Consider the following 15,872-nt stretch of genomic DNA (forward strand, 5'->3'; position numbering starts at 1 on the left):
AATTAGACAACAAAAGGAGATCAAAGGAATACAAATTGGAAAGGAAGAAGTCAAATTATCACTATTTGTAGATGATATGATAGTACATTTATGTGACCCCAAAAATTCCACCAGAGAACTCCTACAGTTGATAAACAACTTCAACAAAGTGGCCTGATATAAAATTAATTCAAGCAAATCAGTGGTCTTCCTCTACACAAAGGATAAACAGGCTGAGAAAGAAATTAGGGAAACAACACCTTTCATAATAGTCACAAATGTTACAAAATACTTTGGTGTGACTCTAACTAAGCAAGTAAAAGATCTGTATGACAAGAACTTCAAGTCTCCGAAGAAGGAAATGGAAGAAGATTTCAGAAGATGGAAAGATCTCCCATGCTCATGGATTGGCAGGATGAATATAATAAAAATGGCCATCTTGCCAAAAGAAATCTACAGGTTCAATGCAATCCCCATTAAAATTCCAACTCAATCCTTCACAGACTTAGAAAGAGAAATTTGCAAATTTATCTTTGAGAAATAGAATTCTGGTTGAACTCTTTTTTGTTTTGATCATTGATATATCATCACTTTTTTGCAAGCATGTTTTTATTAGTCCATTCTAATCATATAATACAGTCATTGACTGTTTCCTGCATGTGTGAAACAAGGTTTGATTACATGTGCTCTTTGCCCTACTTCTCCCTTCTCCTCACCCTGTCCTATTCTCTCACAGTCACTTCACTACTTTCACTTCATTTGGTTTTCACAGGAACCCTTTCTTTCTTGTCAAAACTGGTGTCAAAATCCTGAAATCAAGGACCCTTCCTGCCTTAACCTCATGAATGGTGGAATTTTAGGTACATGATAGTGACTCCAGCTCAGATTATTAGGAGAAAAAAAATTCAACATGTAAAAAGAGAAGACTCAAGTAAAAATATTACTACACCCCGCACCCCCCCCCAAGATCTCTCCACATAAATAAACACTCCCTTCCCTTTGTGCTTGGCCATCTCAAGAGTCATTCTCCATGTAATTAGAGTAGTTGTCTGTCTTCTCTCCCAGTTTCTGTGATCCTTAAACAACCATTGCATATCTTCTCTTGTGACTGATTGATAGGTCATTTTATAAAATATGTACTTAATGAATGTTTATTGGGTGAATCAAGTAGAGGGAGGTGAGACATATACTGATACTAAGTAACCACTACTGCACAGGGGTAGTGAATCCTGGAAGAACTCTACCTTGCTGCTGGTGTTGGGAGAAAGTTATGGAGCCTTTCAGGTGAGTGCCAGGACCAGGCTGCCTTCATTGACACATACAGATATTATCTGGCCAGTGAATACATAGGGACTCTCATAAATATGCATTCTTAGGTTATGGAAAAGGTTATGGGAAAGGTCAATGTCACTTTCTTGGGAAGAACAGATCGTGGAGTCAGGAATGAGCTTTATTTCACAGAGGAAGCATATTAAGAGGGAGGACCAGTATCTGTGGTCTTTGGAACCCCTTGAAGGGTGAAGATGATTGGAATCAGAAAAGCTGGGTGGTCTCACCAAGGCACAGGGAGAGACAAGTTCATAGTCCCATCCCATGATCAAGCAGACCGAAGCGAATAGAGAAATGCTCAGAATATGTGGGCTTATGGGATTCACAGGGAATCTGTAGAGAGGACTGTGTCTGAATACTTACAGAACCATCGTTGGGGCTGTCAGTGCATATCCATATCTTTCCTTACTCAGCTGAAGACTCCTCACATCATAGCAGAACTTAATGCAGAAAGTGACCACCATGAGCTCCATGTCTGTCTGTATCACCAGGTGTTTCATGTTTGTCTGGATCACTGTGTGTGCCTTATCATCTGTGTGAGGCACTATTATTCCTTGAAGAACATGCATCACCTGTGTCAGGAGCTCCATTTCCTGATTTTCATACAGACAGTGTAGCAAACCCAGATAATGTGATTGACAGGGTTTGGATTTCCCTAGGATGTGCCATAGCAGCTCCAATGTTGTCTTCCCAAGAAGACTGCAGGAAAAGAACTTTTCCATTTCTTTCAATCCCTCTTTACTCAAAAGACCAAACAAAAAGCGCACAGTGGGTGCCTCAAATAGGGTTTGTCTTCCATACCGTTCCATCAGTGTTTCTACAATTCTGTTGTTTTTCATATCACCATGTCTTTCCTCACTATCCTCCAAGATGTAGGACATTGCTGCAAAGAACTCCTGGAGACACAACTGGGCAAAACTGTAGTTCAGATAGCTGGGCTGCTTTTGAAGGACACCAATCTTCACTAAAGTGTCAATGGCACCCTCTGCTAACCCTTGCTTACAGAGGTCACTTTCATTGAACAGGGTCCTTCTTTGGCAGATCCCCTCTGCAGCCAGTGAGCAGAGGGCTCTGAGCTGAGTCTCCATGGGCTGACCTGGGATTGTCAGGGAAAGATATTCCAGGCAGAGGGCTGTAGTGGTCTGTGAGGTCAGTGAGAGTTCTTCACCCTGCTCCATCTGCTTTTCCAGGCAAGTGCAGACCAACCAGCACACCCAGGGAACCTCACATAGGGTCAGGAGCACTGGGTTACATTCAACCAATCTGAATGCAGTAATTGCATCTTTTTCTCTTGCAAAATATTTGTAGAAGTAGTCTTTCCTTTCAAACTCAGTGAATCCTAGCACTTCCACCTGACACGACGGCTGCTCCAAGGAAGGAATGATGTTCTGTAGAGCTGTTGTCCGAGCTGTGAGCAGGAAGGAAGCCTCAGGAAGGATGGATTTCCCTAGTAAACTGCCCAGCAGAGTGTGCACAGGCTGTCTTTGACTCCAGTGCAGACACATCTCAGGATTCTCCTCCTCCAAGACCCATGCTGGCTCATCTATGCCATCCAGGATGAAGAGCAGCTTCTCATGGTGAAGCAGGATTTGACCAATGGGAGGTGTGGGCTCATCCTGGCCTTGTGCTATGAGCTCAGCCAGACTTAGTTGCTTGCACTGGGCCAGCTCTCTGCAGCTGAAGAAAAAGACATGCTGGAAGAGGTCCCTGTAGAGCAGGCCTTCCTTCCAGGCTCTCCTCACCAGCCTGGCCAGTGTTGACTTCCCAATCCCAGCAGCCCCCTCTATTATGACTAACTGAGCCTCATTCTGGGAGTCTAAGTTTGAGTGAAATAAGATATCAATTATATGTCCTCCTTCTGGTCCACATGGATGCCAGCTGACCAAGTTCTCTGAGCCTCTTGTGCACAATTTTTGGAGGAGTAGTAGATTTGTGAAATTTTGGAACAAATTTTTCCATTTCAATGACTGTGTGGAGTGAAGAATCTCATCTTGTTTCATATATACTTCTGGAAAGGTTGCTAAATGGAAGAGAAAGTTTGAGCAGAAGTATTTACATTAGTGTTGTATGTTCACTCAATCAATCCTTCCTGCCTACATTCCTTCCTTTCTTCCTTTTTTTTTTGGTCCTTTATCATCTAGATGCATTTAGGAATCTGTCTAAGCTGTACATCATATTGGCTGTGAACACTGGAATATTCTGTGCAGTGTAGTGCAGAAAATGTGAGTTTAGAGTAGAAGATTCTGCTGCAAGTGGTCATGTGACTAATATTAATGCTGTCTGACATTCATTCATGCTTCAGACATTTATCGAGTTCTTACCCTGTGCCAGACCTGCTCTTGAGGATGAGAGTAAAGGGTAAGTTCACAGACATAACTCTGTCTTCATTCAGACTATGAGATGATACAGTAGCTCCACTGAGCTCATTTTTCCCATCTGTAATTTGGTGGTTGTGGTCTCTCCCTGTAGGAGGCCATGGGGTAGTGGGGAGTTTACAAACAGTGGATTGGATGTCTGCTCCTGACAGATCCTATTGGATCTACCATTGCAGTCCTGACAACATCATCCTGAAGCCTTGAGCTAATGTGTCTGACAGGAAGGTCTAGGAATGCCACAGTTCATGTTTCAGGATATAGTCTTGGTACCCTCTCCCCAGGCTTGTCAATCTGGGGTTTATTTTGTACTGTACTCCAAATATTTTGGTAATAACAAACCTTGCTTCTGGCTACTGTTTTGATGTGTTTTTCCCCTCTGAAACAGAGGTTGAAACTCAGTTGCTAATGTATGAGTAAGGGATCCTCAGGAGTAAGGGATATAAGTCAAGAGTGAGTGTTTAGAGCCATGGTATCAGGCCACTTAACAATTGACAAATATTTATTCTAGTAATGGGCAAACTGTTATGGGAAGAAGTACTTTTCCATTTGTGCAGGCACCTGTTTACCTTTATATGCCCTTCTTTGAGGCTGAGTAGTTGTAGTGGCTGGTTTTGTGTGTCAACTTGACACAAGCTGTAGTTATCACAGAGAAAGGAGCTTCAGTTGAGGAAATGCCTCCATGAGATCCAGCTGTAAGTCACTTTTCTCAATTGGTGATCAAGGGCAGGGCGAGGACCATTGTGGGCTGGTAGTTTTGGGTTCTTTAAGAAAGCAAGTTGAGCAAGGCAGAGGAAGCAAGCCAGTAAGTAATATCCCTCCATGATCTGCTTGAGTTCCAGTCCTGACTTCCTTCAGCAATGAACAGCAGTGTGGAAGTATAAGTTTCCTTTCCTCCTCAACTTGCTGCTTGGTCATGATGTTTGTGCAGGAATAGAAACCCTGACTAAGACAGTAGTCATAGTTTTCAGTCCTGGACACCAAGTCCCAGAAACTATAATTAATATGCAGGTTTGACAAAAAACAAAACAAAAAAACCAAACAAAAACAAACAAACAAACAAATAAAAACCACTGAACATGGTGCTGTAGCTCTATAATTCATTACTTAGACAGAGGCAGGAAAATCAGGAGCTCTGGCCCAACTCTCCCATATGGGGAATTTGAAAACATCCTAGGCTACAGTCAACCAATCTATCAATCTGTCAATCAGCGTTCAATCAATCAACCAAAACAAGAATAAATAAGTTACTCAGTATTTGTTTTTTTGTCCTGTTCAATGGAAACCAAACTCAGACATTTGTTCTCCATTTAACATGCTCCAAAGTTTTCCACTGTGCACTCTGCTGAGCTTCACTTCTCTTGTTATATTCCTGCTTCCTCTAAACAGTGCATCTGAGGATTCATTTTTCCAGGTTTTGACCAGAACAAAAATCTCATCTCAGAATCTTCATTGGAAGGAACTCAAAACAAGACAGACAGGAAGATGAACTATGAATCAGAATACAAGTTCATTCCTCAACATCAGTCAGTTGCCCAAAGTACAAGGTAGCTGCCTGAACTGCCATGGATGAGGTGTTGGAGATAATTTGGTAAGAGCACTGAGTGTAGCCACAGTTTACAAATTGTCCCTTGAGGGCTTGGCTTCAGGGGCCAACTTTCCTCTGAAATCAGGATCTATGGATCTGCATATATTGTCTTCTGCAGGAGGACTTCTAACACCTCCTTAGTGCAGCAAGCTGGCCACTCATGTCTGTGGCCAAGGTCTGCCTGGCTCAGAGCATGTCTCCTCAAAGTGCCAAGAGCCCTAGCTCTTCCTAGAGAGGTCTTTCTCCAAGACCTTCCAGCTGAAATGTATCTGTCATTATGCAAAAACCTAAATGCTCTTAAGTTCCGTAACACTTGAAAAGCATGTGGGAAGCAAGATGGTTCAACAGTTATAGAACTTGCTTCAAAGCATGTGCACTATAATTTGTATCCAATGACTCCATTTACATGCTGAGTTTGCATTGTGGTCCCCTGTACTTTCAGGCCCAGAAAGCTAAGACAGGGGCTTTCCCAGGGTAAGATGGCTAGTCAGTCTTGCTACTTGATGAGCTCTGGGCGTAGATGATAGGATGTTCTGCCTCCATGAATAAGAGAACAACTGAGGAAGATTCCTGACATCAATTTAGTACACTCACATGTACATGCATAGTGTGATGCCCCACTTATATGCCCTCACACATGCAAACATGTATATACATATATGTACACAACACACACACACAAAGAAGAAAAAAGGCCAATAAAACTCACATAAAGTGTATGGAAGTGGAAAATACTCTACTTAGTGATGTATCTATTGCCTATAGAGACAAATGTCGCAACTTTTCTCTCATATATGTATTCTAGTTCTACATATTTTGATTTTCATATTTAAATTATTTTTGAAATCTTTCTGTTAAGTTCTTCAAAGTTTTCTACTTACACGACATTTACATGATTCCCACCTTTCTCTAGTTCCTGTACAATTATCCTGAGCGCTCTCCTTCCCTTTCAAATATAGAATTTTTTCTTTAATGTCTCTCTTGTCTTGAGTTCCTTCTAATGAAGATGCTGAGATGAGAATTTTGTTCTGGTCACAGTTTGGAGGATGAATCCTCAGATGTTCTGGCTGAAGGAAGCAAGAATAGGTCAGGAGAGGTGAAGCTCAGCAAAGTGCCCAGTTACAATTGTGGAGCACATTAAATGGAGAATAAATGTCTGAGTTTGGTTTCCATTGCCAGGATAGAAAACAGAGATAGAGTAATCATAACACACACAGATTCCAATGAGTACCATTAGTGCAGATAGAGTAGAACATTTCTCATATGAAAATTGAGAATGTGTAGTTTAAAAATTGTGTGTCTGCCATCTTCTCTCCTGTGACTTTCTAAGGCGGGACCGGCGGGGAGACACAGGCCTCACAAGTGGCAGGGCAGCCGGGACAGGATCCTCTCTACCTCTGTCTACAACTAGGAGTGATGGTGGCAGATCCATAGCCCTCTCTGCCCCTTCCTGGAGCAAGTGCAGAGCTTGCCTCCAGGGAGAACTCTTACCCAAGGACTCAGGACTCAGGAGGTATGACTGATTCACAGCCATCTGTGCCAGGGTTTTACAAGAGGAGAGCTGACCTCCCAGAAGTGGTGACACAGGCTTACAGACCCACAGGAGGAACAAGCCCCAGCCAGAGACAGCAAGAACATTTACCACCAGAGATCAACAGATGGCAAAAGGCAAACCCAAGAATCTTACCAACAGAAAACAAGACTACTTGGCTTCATCAGAACTTAGTACTCCCACCACATCAAGTCCTGGATATCCCAAAACACCAGAAAAGCAAGATTTGGATCTAAAATAATATCTCATGATGATGATAGAGGAATTTAAGAAGGGCATGAATAACTCCCTTAAAGAAATACAGGAGAACACAGGTAAAGAGTTACAAGCCCTTAAAGAGGAAACACAATAATCCCTTAAAGAATTACAGGAGATCACAAGTAAACAAGTAGAAGCCCTTAAAGAGGAAACACAAAAATCCATTAAAGAATTACAGGAAAACACCAACAAACAGGTGAAGGAATTGAACAAAACTAAACAGGACCTCAAAATGGAAGTAGAAAAAGTTAAGAAATCACAAAGAGAGACAACTCTGGAGTTAGAAATCTTAGGAAAGAAGTTAGGAACCATAGATGCAAACATCACCAACAGAATACAAGAGATAGAAGAGAGAATCTCAGGAGCGGAAGATAACATAGACAACATTGAGAGAACAGTCAAAGAAAATGCAAAAAGCAAAAAGACCCTAACCCAAAACATCCAAGAAATCCAGGACACAATGAGAAGACCAAATCTAAGGATAATAGGTATAGAAGAGAGTGAAGACCTCCAACTTAAAGGGCTAGTCAATATCTTCAACAAAATTATAGAAGAAAACTTCCCTAACCTAAAGAAAGAGATGCCCATGAACATACAAGAAGCCTATAGAACTCCAAATAGACTGGACCAGGAAAGAAATTCCTCTTGCCACATAATAGTCAAAACACCAAATGCACCAAACAAAGAAAGAATATTAAAAGCAGTGAGGGAAAAAGGTCAACATATAAAGGCAGGCCTACCAGAATTACACCAGACTTCTCGCCAGAGATTATGAAAGCCAGAAGATCCTGGGTTGATGTCATATAGACTCTAAGAGAACACAAATGCCAGCCCACAGTATTATACCCAGCAAAACTCTTACTAAACCATAGATGGAGAAACCAAAGTATTCCATGACAAAACCAAGTTTACACAATATATTTCCACAAATCCAGCCCTTCATAGGGTAATAAATGGAAAACTCCAACACAAGGAGAACTACATCCCTGAAAAACAAAAAAGTAATCTTCCAACAAAACTAAAAGAAGATAGCCACATGAATGTAACTCCAACTCTAACAACAAAAATAACAGGAAGCAACAATTTACTTTTCCTTAATATCTATTAATATCAATGGACTCAATTCCCCAATAAAAAGACACAGACTATCAGATTGCGTACGTAAACAGGACCCAACATTTTGTTGCATACAGGAAACCCACCCCAGTGACAAAGACAGATACTACCAGGTACCAAAATTAAATCAAAATCAGATGAACAATCTGAACAGTCCCATATCTGCTAATGAAATAGAAACAGTCATTAATGGTCTCCCAATGAAAAGAAGCCCAGGACCAGATGGGTTTAGTGCAGAGTTTTATCAGACCTTCAAAGAAGACCTAATACTAATACTCCTCAAACTATTCCACAAAATAGAAACAGGAGGTACTCTACCCAATTCCTTCTACGAAGCCACAATTACTCTTATACCTAAACCACACAAAGACCTAACAAAGAAAGAAAATTCAGACCAATTTCCCTTATGAATATCGATGCAAAAATATTCAATAAAATTTTTGCAAACCAAATCCAAGAACACATCAAAATAATCATCCACCATGATCAAGTAGGCTTCATCCCAGGGATGCAGGGATGGTTCAATATATAGAAATCCATCAATGTAATTGACTATATAAAGAAACTCAAAGAAGAAAACCATATGATCATCTCATTCGATGCTGAGGAAGCATTTAACAAAACCCAACATCCCTGCATGTTAAAAGTTGAACAGGAATTCAAGGTCCATACTTAAACACAGTAAAAGAAATATACAGCAAACCAGTAGCCAACATCAAACTAAATGGAGAGAAACTTGAAGCAATCCCACTAAAATCAGGGACTAGACAAGGCAGCCCACTCTCTCCCTACCTATTCAATATTGTACTTGAAGTCTTAGCCAGAAAAATTAGACAACAAAAGGAGATCAACCAGATACGATTTAGAAAGAAAAAAGTCAAACTATCACTATTTGCTGATGATATGATAGTATACTTAAGTGACCCCAAAAATTCCACCAGAGAGCTCTTAAACCTGATAAACAACTTCAGCAAAGTAGCTGAATATAAAAGTAACTCAAGCAAATCAGTGGCCTTCCTTTACACAAAGGATAAACAGTCTGAGAATGAAATTAGGGAAACAACACCCTTCACAATAGTTACAAATAATATAAAATACCTCGGTGTAACCCTAACTAAGCAAGTAAAAGATCTGTTTGACAAGAACTTCAAGTCTCTGAAGAAGGAAATTGAAGAAGATCTCAGAAGATGGAAAGATCTCCCATGTTTGTGGATTGGCAGGATTAATATAGTAAAAATGGCCATTTTACCGAAAGCAATCTACAGATTCAATGCAATCTCCCTCAAAATTCCAACTCAATTCTTCACAGACTTAGAAAGAGCAATTTGCAAATTCATCTGGAGTAAGAAAAAACCCAGGATAGCCAAAAGTATTCTCAACAATAAAGGAACCTTTGGTGGAATCAACATCCCGGACCTTAAGCTGTACTACAGAGCAATTGTAAAAAAAAAAAAAAAAAAAAAAAACTGCATGGTATTGGTACAATGACAGGCAGGTAGATCAATGGAATAGAATTGAAGACCTAGAAATGAACCAACACACTCTTTGACAAACACTTGATCTTTGACAAAGGAGCTAAAACCATCCAGTGAAAAAAAGACAGCATTTTCAACAAATGGTGCTGGTTCAACTAGTGGTTAGCATGTAGAAGAATGCAAATTGATCCATTTCTATCTCCTTGTACAAAGCTCAAGTCCAAGTGGATCAAGAACCTCCATACAAAACCAGATACACTTAAACTAGTAGAAAGAGCCTCGAGCACATAGGCAGAGGGGAAAATTTCCTGAACAGAACACCAATAGCTTATGCTCTAAGATTAATGATTGACAAATGGGACCACATGAAGTTGCAAAGCCTCTGTAAGGCAAAAGACACCGTCAATAGGACAAAATGGCAACCAATGAATTGGGATAAGATCTTTACCAAACCTATATTTGATAGAGGGCTAATATCCAATATATACAAAGAACTCAAGAAGTTAGACTCCAGAGAAACAAATAACCCTATTAAAAATGGGGTACAGCTGTAAAAAAAGAATTCTCAACTGAGGAATACAGAATGGCTGAGAAGGACCTAAAGAAATGTTCAACATCCTTAGTCACCAGGGAAATGCAAATCAAAAGAACCCTGAGATTCCACATCACACCAGTCAGATGGATAGGATAAAAAACTCAGGTGACAGCAGATGCTGGAGAGGTTGTGGAGAAAGAGGAACCCTCCTTCATTGCTGGTGGGATTGCAAGCTGGTACAAAACTCTGGAAATCAGTTTGGTATTTCCTCAAGAAATTGGACATAGTACTACCAGAGGACCCAGCTATACCACTCCTGGGTATATACCCAGAAGATGCTCCAACATATAATAAGGACACATGCTCCACCATGTTCATAGCACCCTTATTTATAATAGCCAGAAACTGGAAACAACTCAGATGTCCCTCAAGAGAGGAATGGATACAGAAATTGTGGTACATGTATACAATGGAGTACTACTCAGCTATTAAAAACAATGAATTTATGAAATTCTTAGGGAAATGGTTGGATCTGGACAATATCGACCTGAGTGAGGTAACCCAATCACAAAAGAACACACATGGTATGCACTTTCTGATAAGTGGATATTAGCCCAGAAGATCAGATTACACAAAGTACAATCTACACACCACAAGAAACTCAAGAAGAAGGAGGACCAAAATGTGGATACTTCATTCCTTCTTAAAAGGAGGAACAAAATACCCATGGAAGGAGTCACAGAGACTAATTATGGAGCAGAGACTGAAGGAAGGATAATCCAGCCTGATATAGCTATCTCCTGAGAGGCTCTGACAGTACCCGACTAATACAGAAGTAGAGGCTCACAGCCATCCATTGAACTGAGTACAGGGTCTCCAAATGAAGGAGCTAGAGAAAGGACCCAAGGAGCTGAAGGGTTTGCAGCCCCTTAGTACGAACATCAACATGAACTAACTAGTACCCTCAGAGCTCCCAGGGACTAAACCACCAATCAAAGAGTACACATGGTACGACTAATGGCTCCAGCAGCATATGTGTAGTAGAGGATGGCCAAGTTGGTCGTCAATGGGAGAAGAAGCCCTTGGCCCTGTGAAGGTTCTATGCCCCAGTGTAGGGGAATGCCAGGACTAATAAGCAGGAGAGGGTGAGGTGGCGAGCAAGTGGTGGGGGGAGGGAACAGAGGGCTATTCTTGTTGTTTTATATTTTTTGTTTTTGTTTTTGTTTTTGTTTTTCCCAAGTGGAAACTGGGAAAGGAGATATCATATGACATGTAAATAAAGAAAATATCTAATAAAAAAATTGAAAAATTTTGTGTGTCTGTGTCATATGACTGGACTAGAGTAAAGAGAATGCTATGATCTAGTGAGCACCAAAGAGAAGAACCACTAGGTCATGATCCCTCTGAAGCAACTGTGGGACTATCACAATCAGATGTTTAAGGTATGGGGGTTGGCAAGCACACAGAGTTCAGGTAGATTATTTATGTTTCCATACTACCTAGAGGAGATAAATGTAATCAGGTGTGTCCTATGTGGAGGGGAGAGTCAGTAGAGATCAGGATCACTGGCAGTTGCTATGTAGCACACACAGTGGAGGGGTGCTGTGTCTGGTTCTGCAGATCTGGAATAAATTTGTTTTGTTTGAAAACTTCATACTTTATATACTGTATCTTGATCATATCCACTCCCAACTCCCTCAGAATACCCTCCAGCACAAGCCCTCCCACTCTCATGTCCTCTTCCCATATTCAGAAGGCAGTTTAACAATATGTCCCTTTAGCAAAACAACAATGATAGGTCCTCTCCCATGGCCTGTGACCTCCTAGGCCATGGATTTTAGAACATGTTTACACTATCAGGTCTGAACTCCCTCCTGTGGAATTCAAATCTAGTCAGAAATTCCTGAATAGTACCTGTAGAACAATTAGTTACCCTATAATTTTCATGCAACTATTGCACTAGTGGACATGACTTCCCTAGCAGGTCAGTATTGCAGCATTCAAGTTCAGCACCAAGGATTAATTCCCTTTATGGCTTTTCTCCCCAAATGGACTCATACCATGTCCTAGTACTATGAAACCTAACTAGCATATTTGAAATAGCATTTGTTTCAACTTGGTTCCTTTACCTCCTTTAACAAAAAATATGCAGTATCTCTGGCAACAGGGTCTAACTCTAGTTCTTTTAGACTATGAAGAACAACAGCAACAGTCCTCTTTGTGTTTGGTGTCTCTGCATCCTCCATTGCAAATATCTCTTTTGGAGGTACTCCATGCTTGGCACTGGGATTTGAATTTAGTAACTCATGTCCTCTAAGGACTGTAAACTCATTGCTCAGTGGCCTACATTTATTTAAGCTATATTTTTTTATTAAGGTCAAATTGGTTTATTTCCCTAAGGAACTTTCATACATTTTAATCTGGGGTAATCTATCACCACCCACGCCTCTTCTTCATCAAACAATCCCCATGCTCCCTTCAAATTTGAACCCAGTTTTCATACGAGAAGTGTTCTACTCTATCTGCAATAAAGGGACTCATCAGAATGTGTGTGTTATGTATTACCCACTCTCTGTTTTCTGTCCTGGCAATGGAAACAAAACTCAGACATGAAAGTCAGAGGGCATGTTCTGGAGGGTGTTTAGGGGGAGTTGGGAACTCTCTGTGATTGCCAACCCCCATACCTTAAACATCTGATTGTGATAGTCCCACAGTTGCTTCAGAGGGATCATGACCTAATGGTTCTTCTCTTTGGCACTCACTAGATCATAGCATTCTCTTTACTCTAGTCCAGTCATATGGCACAGACACACAATTTTTAAACTACCCATTCTCTGTGTGTTCCCTAAGACAGCCATCAGACTACTCTGGTCAACCAATGGCTGTATGCACCACATCAATCTTTCAGGTTCACCCTGTGCTCAGGCTAAGTCTGGTGAGTCTTGCTGCCCCTGCCCTAAATGCACTCTCTCCAACAACAAGACTCACCCAGGTTCTACAAGCAGAATTCCAGTCCAGGGTAGATTGGTCCATGTGCACCCTTCTTAACCCCAGGTTCAGGCTGGGTAATGCATCCCATCTGTCAGCCCAATTTGGTATGTCTTTATCAGACATAGAACAAGAACAAGAACGAGAATGAGAATGAGAATGAGAACAACAACAACAACAACAACAAACCCATATGCCCAGGTCTCATTGCAATAACAAGAAGTAAAGTCAAGACAACATGTACTGTCTCCCAATTCACCAGTACAAAGAAGCATTCTCCAGTGAGAATTACCAAGATAAACCAGGACATGGAACATAGTGGCAATCAACTGAATGAAGGTCAAATTGGAAAGCTCAACAACACAATTACAAAATTCAAATAGAGTCTTATATGTAGAATGCATCAGTATAAGATAGAGTATAAGGCATAGGAATTAGACCCTATAAGTAAAAAATATTTTAAAAATTGATTTAAAAACCCCCAAATGAACATGTAGGTAGTGTGGAGGCACCAAAAATTGGCAAATTTTCTATTCACAGGCAAAAGTGAATGAGGGGAGGGGACTCCCAGGTCAATGCACAGGTCAGATCTTCAACAAGATCATAAAAATCTAGGAGGACCAACTTCTATAGGTACAAGAAGATCAAACAACAACAACAACAACAACAACAACAGTACCAGAAAAGCAATTTCCCACTACAAATAATTGCAACACTAAATATACAGATCATAAGGAGGTTACTGAATGATGCAAAAGAAAGAAAAGCCATGAGACACAGGATACATTTGATGGCAAAGCATCAGACTGATATGAAGCCAGAGAGAGGAAGACAGAGGAATTAATTGGTTTCCTAGCATTGGTGGATATGGAGCCTGCAGTACTCATTTTCTGTAACGAAGCAAGGCTTCCAGTTGTGGGACTGGGAAACCAATCCACCCACACAACTTTTGACCCAGAAGCTGTCTTCCATGCAAAAATATGCTTGAGGAAGTGGCCAATCAATGAATGTTCTGACTTGAAGCCTTAGCCACAAGAGGGAGCCCATGCCTACAGGACTGGAATAGGCAAAAGCTGGAAGCTTGATGGCTCAAAGATGTGGGGTAGAACCAAACATGTCAATGAAATGTTTCCTAATGATATTCTGCTGTACTCAGAGACTGGTGCCTAGCTCCATCACCATCAGAGATGGTGGAAGATAGGTGAAGATGCAGAGACCCACAGGCAAATATAAGGGCAATGACACTGCCCCTAATTTCAAGGGCCTCCTGGGAGCAGTGCCATAGCCCAATAGTGAGACTTCAGGTGCAGGACTTCTAGGTGGAACTTGGGGAAATCATCCCTTGGAAGAGGGAGAGAAAGGATAGTAGGTACTTGAGGGTTTAAGGACAACAAAAGAACACAGCCCAGGGAACACAATTAACTAAGCAGGGCTCATAGGGGCCCCCAGAGACTGAAGTGGTAGTCATGGAGCCTGCCAGGGTCTGTGCTTGGTCCTCTGCATACGTGCTGTGGTTGATTAGTTTGGTATTTTTCTGGGACTTCTAACAGTGGAGAGGAACTGTCTTTGATTATTATCTGTTCTTGGAAACCTGTTCTTCCTACTGGCTTGCCTTCTCTAGCATTGATATGAGGGATTGTGCCTAGTTCCATTTCATCTTGTTATGCTGTGTTCAGTTGATATTCCCGGGAAGCTTATTCCTCTCTAATGGGAAATGGAGGATGACTGGATTGGGGGAAGGGGAGATGGGGAGGTGTATGATGGAATTAGGGTGAATGGAGTCTGAGGAAGTCTTGGGCTGTGAAAAGCAGTCTATGTTTTTATTGAATGAGTCTTAACTTCCGGCAACCCATGGAACAGTAGAGACACATTCCTAAACATAAGTGGCTAGCACTACGAGCCCTTCACTATTTTGTGGCTAGACAGTGTCCCAGCTCCCAGCATTCTGGCTGGATTCCCATAGTCAATTGACCACAGCCAGGTATGCCCTGCCCCACAGCCAGGTAGCCCAGCCCACCATATAAAGGGGGGTTGTCCCCTCCCCTCTTCTTCTCCTTTTCCCTCTTAGCCTTTTACTTTTCTTATCTTCACTTCCTTCTCCTCCCTTCCCCCTCTCTCCACATGGCCATGGCTGGCCTCTTCTTTCTTATCTCTTCTCTTTCCTTCTATAATAAAACACCTTGTATTGCCTCCTTTTAACTAGACGTGCTGTGTTGGCCCAGTGTTTGCAGCCGTGAGACCAGACTGAGAACTGCACGCCTGCACGAGCCTGCTCATGCCCAAACCACTGGGTGGCCACTTCCTTTCCATGCCCCCTCTCTCCCTTGGGCCTCAGAGTGGACTGAGCTGCTCTGGGGCCTCCAATTCCTTCTCAGCTGCTCCTCAGTGTCCAGTGTCACCTGTGATGCCCAGGGACTAGAACTTGTGTCCTTGGCCTCTGTGAGGCCCAAGGACCCCCAGAAGCTGTTCCTGCTCTCCTAGGACTGGGATTAAGACACTCACCCGGTGGAGTGGGGTGCACGGACAGATACCTGCCTCTGCTCCTCTGGCAGGACACAGGTCATTCTCTCCCATCCCATTCATTCTGCCCACCTCCCAGCGGCGCCCAGTGGCGCCCAGTGCCTGGCATAGTGGCTGTTACACTGGCCACAGCTTTGAGGGCACAGCCGGATAAGGAAGG

General features: G+C 41.9%; 1 protein-coding gene across 4 annotated transcripts in view; it reads right to left on the minus strand.

The window, feature by feature from the left end:
- LOC116076846 (NACHT, LRR and PYD domains-containing protein 1a-like) overlaps positions 1 to 15,872 on the minus strand; it is a 63,085-nt gene that overhangs the window by 39,246 nt on the left and 7,967 nt on the right. For 3 of the 4 annotated variants that reach the window (XM_031350849.1, XM_031350848.1, XM_031350847.1), the window contains exon 3: positions 1,672 to 3,328. In XM_031350849.1, coding sequence (XP_031206709.1) covers positions 1,672 to 3,328 — 1,657 coding nt within the window. Of the gene's footprint in view, positions 1 to 1,671; positions 3,329 to 4,249; positions 4,445 to 15,872 lie in introns of all 4 variants that reach the window. The other variant, XM_031350850.1, reaches the window with a different exon arrangement.

The sequence above is a fragment of the Mastomys coucha genome, unplaced genomic scaffold, assembly GCF_008632895.1.
Source record: "Mastomys coucha isolate ucsf_1 unplaced genomic scaffold, UCSF_Mcou_1 pScaffold5, whole genome shotgun sequence".
Taxonomy (NCBI): Eukaryota; Metazoa; Chordata; class Mammalia; order Rodentia; family Muridae; genus Mastomys; species Mastomys coucha.